Consider the following 10,319-nt stretch of genomic DNA (forward strand, 5'->3'; position numbering starts at 1 on the left):
ATACCTTCACTTGACAGGCTATTATAAGTAGAATTCCTTACCAGTCACTCACCAACCAGCTCCTTGCACTGCACAGACGCAAGAACCAAATACTGGAGGGTGAGTTCTTGTTATGAAAATATTTAAATTTTACCAACACAAATCAATTTCAGTAATGTTCTGTTGCTGTGCATCACCCTTCAACCCTTATTCCTGTTGGTGTATAATCATACTAAAATTGGTTTGTATAGCATGCATTTCCTGAAAGTGTAGCACTTCCTGTTATGGCTGTCTGTCACACTTAAACTCACTATTTCTAAGTCTAGGCAGTCCCGGCAGACCCATTGTGTCAGCCTGCTCCTGCCCCACTGAACTTATTTCTTCCTATCTCGACTCTATCTTTTCTCCGCTGGTCCAGTCTCTTCCCACCTACATCCGTGACTCTTCTGACGCCCTATGTCATTTTGACAATTTCCAGTTTCCTGGTCCCAACCGCCGCCTCTTCACTATGGACGTCCAATCGCTCTACACCTCCATCCCCCACCAGGATGGTTTGAGGGCTCTCCGCTTCTTCCTGGAACAGAGGCCCAACCAGTCCCCATCCACCACCACCCTCCTCCGCCTGGCTGAACTTGTTCTCACATTGAACAACTTCTCCTTCAACTCCACGCACTTCCTTCAAGTAAAAGGTGTCGCTATGGGTACCCGCATGGGTCCTAGTTATGCCTGTCTTTTTGTGGGATATGTCGAGCATTCTTTGTTCCAGTCCTACTCAGGCCCCCTCCCCAACTCTTTTTCCGGTACATTGATGACTGTATCGGTGCCGTTTCCTGCTCCCGCCCCGAACTGGAATACTTTATCAACTTTGCTTCCAATTTCCACCCTTCTCTCACCTTTACATGGTCCATCTCTGACACTTCCCTTCCCTTCCTCGACTTCTCTGTCTCCATCTCTGGGGATAGGTTGTCTACTAATATCCATTATAAGCCCACTGACTCCCACAGCTACCTCGACTACACTTCTTCACACCCTACCTCCTGTAAGGACTCCATTCCATTCTCCCAGTTTCTCCGTCTCCGACGCATCTGCTCTAATGATGCTACCTTCCATGACGGTGCTTCTGATATGACCTCCTTTTTCCTCAACCGAGGATTTCCCCCCACTGTGGTTGACAGGGCCCTCAACCGTGTCCGGCCCATTCCCCGCACCTCTAACCTCACCCCTTCCCCTCCCTCCCAGAACCGTGACAGGGTTCCCCTTGTCCTCACTTTTCACCCCATCAGCCTCCATATCCAAAGGATCATCCTCCGCCATTTCCGCCACCTCCAGCGTGATGACACTACCAGTCGCATCTTCCCCTCCCTTCCCCTGTCAGCATTCCCTAGGGATCGTTCCCTCCGCGACACCCTGGTCCACTCCTCCATTACCCCCACTACCTCATCCCCGTCCCATGGCACCTTCTCCTGCAATCGCAGGAGGTGTAATACCTGCCCATTTACCTCCTCTCTCCTCACTATCCCAGGCCCCAAACACTCCTTTCAGGTGAAGCAGCGATTTACTTGCACTTTTTTCAATGTAGTATACTGTATTCGCTGCTCACAGTGTGGTCTCCTCTACATTGGGGAGACCAACCGCAGACTGGGTGACCGCTTTGCGGAACATCTCCGCTCAGTCCGCAAGCATGACCAGGAGCTTCCGGTTGCTTGCCATTTCAACACTTCCCCCCTGCTCTCATTCTCACATCTCTGTCCTGGGATTGCTGCAGTGTTCCAGTGAACATCAACGCAAGCTGGAGGAACAGCATCTCATCTACCGATTAGGCACACTACAGCCTGCCGGACTGAACATTGAGTTCAATAATTTCAGAGCATGACAGCCCCCCATTTTACTTTCATTTTTAGTTATTTTTTGTTCCTTGTTTTTACATTCTTTTTTTGCATTTATTTCATTTCATCTTAGTTTGTTCAGTTTGCTTCCCCACTGTTTTTTTTTCAGGTTTGCACTTGCTGCTGTTCAATATTCAGTGTATTAACACCTAATCTGTACTAATGCTTTGTCTTTCAACACACCATTAACATATTGTTTGCCTTTGCTCCGTGACCTTTTGGTCAGCTATGTGGCCTGGTCCAATCTAGACCTCCTTTGTTATCTCTTGCCCCACCCCCACCTCATTTGCTTATAACCTGTGACTTTTCTAATATTTGTCAGTTCCGAAGAAGGGTCACTGACCCGAAACGTTAACTCTGCTTCTCTTTTCACAGATGCTGCCAGACCTGCTGAGTGGTTCCAGCATTTCTTGTTTTTATTTCTAAGTCTATATGCTTTAACTACCTTATTCTTCCAATATGTCATCCAAGCTCCTGACTTAACTCTTATTAATGCTGGCACCTTTGACAACAGCTGCCACTCTAATTTCCATGAGTTCAGAGCAATTTTAGACTACAAAAAATGACCACCTTCACTTGCCAGTAAAGCACCTCGTACCTTTTTGCTTTATTTCAGAAGGGGCCACAGGCCCATAGCAAGAACGACCTCCAGAAAATTAATAGGCTGTGAAGCTTCGATCACTTTATCCTGGGTTCCCTTTCTCCCCCCAGTACACACAAAAAGGCTTTGCTACCATAATACAACTGAACCCCCAGCTCTACATCCCCTGGCCCCCACCACCATTACCATTTCTGCCAAATCTCCCCAATCCACCTGAACATTTGCTGCTCTCTTGCTTGTTGTCCTGGGCTTTGATTACTCTTTCCAGTGGAGGAGAACTTGCAGGTGGTCGTGTTCCCATGCGACTGCTGCTCTTGACCTTCCAGGTGTTAGAGGTCACGAGTTTGGCAATAGCTGTCAAAGAAGCCTTGGTTAGTTGCTGCAGTGCATCTTATGTTTCTATAAATATGTGAAGAGAAAAAGATTAGTGGGCAAATGCATGGCAGATGCAGTGTAACGTGGATAAATGTGAGGTTATCCACTTGGTTGTAAAAACAGAAAGGCACATTATTATCTGAATGGTGATAGATGGGAAAGGGGGAGGTGCCACGAGACCTGGGTGTCCTTGTACGCCAGTCCCTGAAACAAGCATTTAGGAAGGCGAATGGTATGTTGGCCTTCATTGCAAGAGGATTTGAGTACAGGAGCAAGAATGTCTTACTGCAGTTATACAGGGCCCTGGTGAGACCACATCTGGAGTAGTGTGTGCAGTTTTGGTCTCCTTATCTGAGGAAGGATGTTCTTTCCATGGAAGGAGTGCAAAGAAGACTTACTAGGCTGATTTCTGGGATGGCAGGATAGATGTATGAGGAGAGATTGGGTCAACTAGGCCTATAGTCACTAGAGTTTAGAAGAATGAGAGGGGATCTCATAAAACCTATAAAATTCTAACAGGACTAGGCAGGCTAGATGCAGGGAGGATGTTCCCGATGGCTGGGGAGTCCAGAACCAGGGGTCACAGTCTCAGGATACGGGGTATGCCATTTAGAACCGTGATGAGGATAAATTTCTTCACTCAAAGGGTGGTGAATCTGTGGAATTCTCTGCCGCAGAAGGCAGTGGAGGCCAAATCATTAAATAGATTCAAGAAGGAGATAGATATATTTCTTAATGCCAAAGGGATCAAGGGATATGGGGAGAAAGCGGGAACAGGCTACTGAATTAGACAATCAGCTGTGATCTTTTTTGAATGGTGGAGCAGGCCTGAAGTGCCGAATGGCCTACTCCTCCTATTTTCTATGTTTCTATGATGGTACGCACTGCTGCCACTATGCCAGTTGTGGAGGGAGTGAAAGTTTAAGGTAGTGAGTGGGGTCCCGATCAAGCTTTGTCCTGGATGGTGTCAAGCTTCTTAAGTGTTTTTGGAGCTGTACACATCCAGGTAAGTGGGGTGTATTCCGTCACTCTCCTGACTTGTGCCAAGTAGGTGGATTACAGGTATTTGGGGAGTCAGAAGGTGAGTTATTTGCCACTGAATTCCCAGCCTCTGCTCTGCTCTTGTAGCTACAGCATTTATATGGTTGGTCCAATTAAGTTTCTGATCAGTGGTAACCCAAGGATGTTAATGCCATTGAACGTCATGGGAGGTGGTTAGATTCTCTCTTGTTGGAGATGGTCATTGCCTGGCACTTGTGTGGTACGAATGATACTTGGCACTTATCAGTACAAGTCTGAATATTGTCCAGGTCTTGCTGTATGCGGGCATGGACTGCTTACGTATCTGAGCAGTTGCGAATGGTAATGAACATTGTACAATCATCAGCGAACATCCCCACTTCTGATTTTATTTTGGAAGGAAGGTCAGTGATGAAGCATGTTGCGCTGAGGACACTGCTCTGAGGAACTCCTGAAGTGATGTCCTGGGGTTGAGATGATTGGTTTCCAACAAGCATAACCATCTTCCTTTATGCTAGGTATGACTCCAACCAGTGGAGAGCTTTAGCCCCGATTCCCATTAACTTCAATTTTACTAGGGCTCCTTGATTACACAGTGCTGCCTCGATGTCAAGGGCAGTCACTCTCACCTCACCTCTGAAATTCAACTCCTTTATCCATATTTGCACCAAGACTGTAATGAGGTCTGGAGCTGAGTGGCCCTGGCAGAACCCAAACTGAATATCAGTGAGCAAGTTATTGCTGAGCAAGTACTGCTTCACAGCACTGTCAATGACACTTTGATGATTGAGAGTAGACTGATAGGGTAGTAATTGGCTGGATTAGATTTGTCCTTTTTGTGGACAGGACATACCTGGCCAGTTTTCCACATTGTCTGGTAGATACCAGTGCTGTAGTTGTAGTGGAATAGCTTGGCTAAGGGCATGACTAGTTCTAGAGCACAAATCTTAAGTGCTGCAGCCAGGATATTGTCAGGACCCATAGCCTGTGTTCAGCTGCTTCTTGCTATCACATGGAGTGAATCGAGTTGGCCGAAGACTGGTATCTGTGATGCTGCGGACCTCAGGAGAAAGCCAAGATGGATCATCAGGTTGGCCCTTCTGACTGAAGATGGTTACAAATGTTTCAGCCTTGTCTTTTGCACTGATGGACTGGGCTCCCCTATCATTGAGGATCAGGATATTTGTGGAGCTGCCTGCTCCAGTTGATTGTTTCACTGTTCACTACCATTCATGACTGAATGTGGCAGGACTGTATCGCTTTGATCTGCTCGGTTGGTTGAGAGATTGCTTAGCTCTTCTACTACTGCTGCTTCTGTTGTTTAGCATGCTTGTAGTCCTGTGTTGTAGCTTTACCAGGTTGGTACCTCATTTTTAGGTATGCCTGTGCTGCTTGTAGCATGCTCTTCAGCACTCCTCATTGAATCAGGGTTGGTCCCCTGGCTTGATGGTCATGGTCGAAATGCCGGGCCATGAGGTTACAGATTGTAGTTGAATACAATTCTGCTGATGGCCCACAGCGCCTCATGGATGCCCAGTTTTGAGCTGCTGGATCTGTTCTAAATCTATCCCAATTAGTATCTTGGTGGTGCCATACAACATGATGGGGAGTGTACTCCACAAGAACTTTGCAGTGGTCACTCCTACTCTGTACTGTCTTGGACAGATACAACTGCACAAGTCGATTGGCGAGGGCAAGGTCAAGTAAGTTTTTCCCTCTTGGTTCTCTTACCATCTGCCACAGGCCTGGCGTGACAGATCTGGCCTTCAGGGCTCAGCCAGCTCAATCAGTAGTAGTACTACTGAGCCACTCTTGGTGATGGACATTGAAGTCCCCCAGCCAGAGTACATTCTGTGCCCTTGCTACCTTCAGTGCTTCTTCTGAGATGTTTTCAACGTGGAGGAGTACTGATTCATCAGCTGAGGGAGGGCAATCGGTGATAATTAGCAGAAGGTTTCCTTGCCCATGTTTGACCTGATGCCATGAGATTTTATGGGGTCCGGAGTCAATGTTGAGGACTCCCAGGGCCACTCCCTCCTGACTGTATATCACTGTGCTACCACCTCTGGTGGGTCTGTCTTGCTGGTGGGACAGGACATACCTAGGGATGGTGGGGGAAAAGTGTGGAGCATTATCTGTAAGGTATGATTCCATGAGTATGACTGTCACACTACTTGAATAATCTGCGGGACAGCTCTCCCAATTTTGGAACAAATCCTCAGATGTTTGTGAGGAGGAGTTTGCAGGCTCGACTGGGCAGGGTGTGCCTTTGTCATTTCCTGTGCCTAGGTTGATGACTAGTAGCAGTTTGGTACAACTAAGTGGCTTGCTCGGCCATTTCACAGGGCAGTTAAGAATCAGCCACATTGCTGTCGGACAGGAGTCGCACATAGGTCAGTCCGAGTAAGGATGGCAGATTTCCTTCCCTGAAGGACATTAGTGAACCAGATGGGTCTTTACAACAATATGGATGTTTCATCATCAACACTAAAATTAACTTTTTATTCCAGATTTATTAATTAATTGAATTTAAATTCCACCAGCTGCTGTGGTGGGATTTGAACTCCTGTCTCTGGCACATTAGTAACATTGCCAGTATACTACCATTCCTGTATTACTATCCCATTTTGCTTTGTATCATCATCCTTTTTGCCATTTAATCTCTCCTGCCTTCCACTCTATCACAGACCTTCCCTTTTATTCTTTCCTCCCTTCCCCCCCCATCTTTTCTCTGTCTCTGTATTTTCTTAAAAGCCTGTTGCATCTCTGAATTTTTCCAGTTCTGTCAGTTATCGACCTAAAACATTAACTTCATTTCTGTCTCTACAGATGCTGCCTGAGCTGCTGTATTTCCAGCATTTTCTGTTTATATACCAGATTTACAGCATCTGCAGTATTTTGCTTTTGTACAAGGGGTTGATGATGTTTCACCAACCTGACTTTCAGAAGAGGTGGCAATCCAAATTGATGAGAAGGAGGACAGACAGACATGAGGGGTAGTGTACTTAAGAGTCCCAAAAGGCCTTTAATAAGTTATCACAACGGACTTCTTTCTTCATCTGAAGCTATCTTGTGATTCCTTCCTGAAGTAAACCTCTGCTGTAACTACTTAAATATCTTCACTAAGGAAAAGATTTTGTTTAACTGATCAGCTTCTTTTCGTCCTGCAGATATAAATGAGAAATACAAATCCAGATAAAATTGAAGATTTTGTAGATTTTAATATGGTAGTTTTGTCTCATGAATGTATTTTTTTCAATACAAGATGCTTAATATCTGGATCTCGTTGGTAAAAATATCACTGGTGGACAGGACTTCTGATTCCCAATGCAGCTGAACTTCAGAGACTAAGAATGATCAAATACTTAAAGTTCAATTGCATCAGTCCTTAAATATATATTGCTTCTGGTGCACGAACAATTATGTGAAAAAACTTTGTACTCCTGTGTAGCACCATGTAAACATCATTAGCAATTGGGTCACTAAATATACAAGTAAACACTTGAAAATGTAATTTAAAACATTACATTTATTCTCTTTTCAACATGTAGTTGTCCATGGAAATGTACAGATCCGTGACTGGGCAAAAGAAAAGCAAACAAGAAAACGGTCATCAGATGCAAAAAGAAAATTATCTTCTGAAGCATGCAAGACACGTCTCTGCTGGTTCTTTGTAAATCATCCTGATGGATGTCCTCGAACTGCAGAAAAGTGCACATTTGCACATGGAATAGAGGAACTGCGATCTTGTACAAACAGCAGAAAAATAAGATAGTGCCCATGTGTTGTATTCCTGGATATTTAGAATGAAATGTGATGTTCAAGAATAAAATATGATCTTTTTATATAAAATGCTTCCTGTTCATTCCTAATAACTAATGGGACAAAGTATTGAATAGGGCATCTAATGGTGTCTGTCATTAATTAAACTTTTCCTTGCATGTTTAGGTTTTTAAATATTTTTGCGTGCGAGTTGATGCAGCGAGGAAAACAAGGCATCTAAGAACTGAGTGAACAGTAATTCCTTAACCAATCAGATTGAAAGATTGTGAAATAGCACAAAGACGGAGATGGAAATGTAAATTAGAGTGGGTGTATTCAATGTCAAATCAGTCATTGAAAGAGAAATAGAGAAAAAAGGATTGGATTAAGACAGAAACAGGAAAATAAAGTAAAACATTTTCATGTATAAAATTCCCTGATGAAATGAAATGACAAACTTGCAACAGTTAACTTTAAATGTTATTGAGGTTGATTTGCAGTGATTAATGTTCATCAAGTCATTAAATGGGTATTTAGCTTTGAAGTGACAAGACTAACTTTCTGTGGTGAGTTTACTTTGGATCTATCATGCAATACAGTAAACACACATCATTCAATACATGTCAATGGACAACAAGACGCCATTTTTGCAAAGTTAACGGTGGAGCGGTGCAACTCTAACAGGAACTTTTGGATATCCACATTTAAACACGCATCTGCCTCTTGCCTGAAGTTGCTGTACCACTTGCGCATAAATAACGGCGAGCACCATTAGCCTTATCATTTTGACAGCAAAATCTGGCCTAATATGTTTGAATCCATGTTTTTCTGACCAGTTATTACTGGTAATCAACTCCACATAAGTGAAAACTTTTAAGTAAACTGAAAATCAAAACCATCTTCTATCCACATCTAATATATTTGATCCTGTTAATAGATCAACTCAAGTTGAACATTTCTGTTGAATGAATGTTTCCCCTGCTCTCTACTGTATTTGTTTAAAATCATTGTATATGCAGTCTACTAATACACGGTCAGTTAATAACCGTGCATGAAAGTTTCCACTTCTTAAAAATATTTGACTAAAAGATATATCAGAAGCTTTTTGTTCGTATTTTACCAACAACCAGCAAATGTGGCTTTGTGGCATACAGCTTATTTACTGAACTGTAATTGGTTGTTCTAATTGACAACAGATATTCCAAACATGATAAACAATTAAAACCTAGTCACTGAATAGTCTTGCAGTTTTCATGAAGGAAAATTCCTTGCTGTTCAGAAAAACAAATACATCAGTTTGTAAGTACTAATCTTGACATTTAAAGACGATTTGGCAGTTATAATGGGTATATTATGCTGAAAAAATGGTATTAGGAAATGAATATTGAATACCCAGTGGGCAATGTACTGCCTTGGCCTTATTGCACCATATTTTCATAAAAGAAGCTTAGCTTGTGGATAATGCTGAATTTTGGGGTGCAACATCTTCAGTGCTTGTGCACAGGTTTGAGCCAGTAATGATGCAGTAATCATAGCTCATATACCAGGACAAGCCCTCTGTTCCCCCATCACAGAATCTACCAGTTAAACTATTCAAGTTTTTTTGTGTCTACTATCCTACCATGAATTTCATTTTGCCTGCAAAGAACTTCCTGACAGCCCTTGATTTGCGTTTTCCCAGTTTGAGCCTATGCCTCCTTGCCCAACTATGATGGTATAACTTGTAACTGTGTCCCAAATTTTACCTTTTCCATACCAATTACTATTTTTGATGTCTCTTAGTTGTCTTCTTTCAAGGTTAAAGGGCTAAAATTTCTGCATACTTGTAGCTCAATACTTGATGCCAGGCGTCAGTCCTATGACTCTTCTCCACACTATTTTCAGAGCTTGAATCTCCTTTCTGTCCCTGAGACTAAAATTAGACATAGTACGTAAAGGTACTGTCTAGAGCATTGTCAAGTTTGTGCACGACAGCCTCCAACTTTCAGACCACTGAATCAGCTATTTAGCTCAGCATTTTTTAAAAAGATAAAATATTGCTGATGTTGGAAATCTAAAATAAAAACCTGCTGTAGTGAGTGAGTGGTAACTCTGGAATAGGTTCTTTTGGGAGATGGTAAAAGGAGAAAGTGTTGATTCATAAAAAAGCAAATTGGATAGATTTTTTTCAGAAAATAACATTTTTGGATAGAGTACATGATTAATTTGGAACATGCCATATTGTGTGTAGCATGTGAAAAGGAGTTTTCCTCATCTCAAGTATGGGTCTGTTGTAGACTAATTGATAGAGATTATTGCCATTATTAGTCAACAACTGGCAGTACACACTGCTGTCACTGTGCATAAGTGATGGAGGGAGTGAATGTTGAAGGTGGTGTATGGGGTGCCAATCAAGCAGACTGCTTTGTCCTGGATGGTGTCAAGGTTCTTGAGTGCTGTTGGAGCTGCACCCATCCAGGCAAGTGGAGAGTATTCCATCATGCTCTTGACTTGTGTCTTGTAAATGGCGGACAGGCATTGGGGAGATGGGAGGCGAGTTACTCACTGCAGTCTCTGACCTGCTCTTGTAGCCACAGCATTTATGTGGCTGGTCCAGATCAGTTTCTGGTCAATGGTAACCCCCAGGATGTTGATAGTGGGGGATTCAGCGAGGGTAATGCCATTGAACGTCAAGGGCGATGGTTAGATTCTCTCTT

At 43.3% G+C, this 10,319-nt stretch overlaps 1 protein-coding gene across 2 annotated transcripts in view; it reads left to right on the forward strand.

Moving 5' to 3' along the window:
* Window positions 1-8,118, forward strand: part of trmt44 (tRNA methyltransferase 44 homolog) — a 57,754-nt gene extending 49,636 nt beyond the window's left edge. The window contains exon 10 of one of the 2 annotated variants that reach the window (XM_068039950.1): window positions 7,413-8,118. In XM_068039950.1, the coding sequence (XP_067896051.1) occupies window positions 7,413-7,636 (224 nt within the window). In that variant the 3' untranslated portion in view covers window positions 7,637-8,118. The remainder of the gene's footprint in view (window positions 1-7,412) is intronic. The other variant, XM_068039942.1, reaches the window with a different exon arrangement.
* The last annotated feature ends 2,201 nt before the right edge of the window (window positions 8,119-10,319 follow it).

This window comes from Heterodontus francisci, chromosome 1 (assembly GCF_036365525.1).
Source record: "Heterodontus francisci isolate sHetFra1 chromosome 1, sHetFra1.hap1, whole genome shotgun sequence".
Classification (NCBI taxonomy): Eukaryota; Metazoa; Chordata; class Chondrichthyes; order Heterodontiformes; family Heterodontidae; genus Heterodontus; species Heterodontus francisci.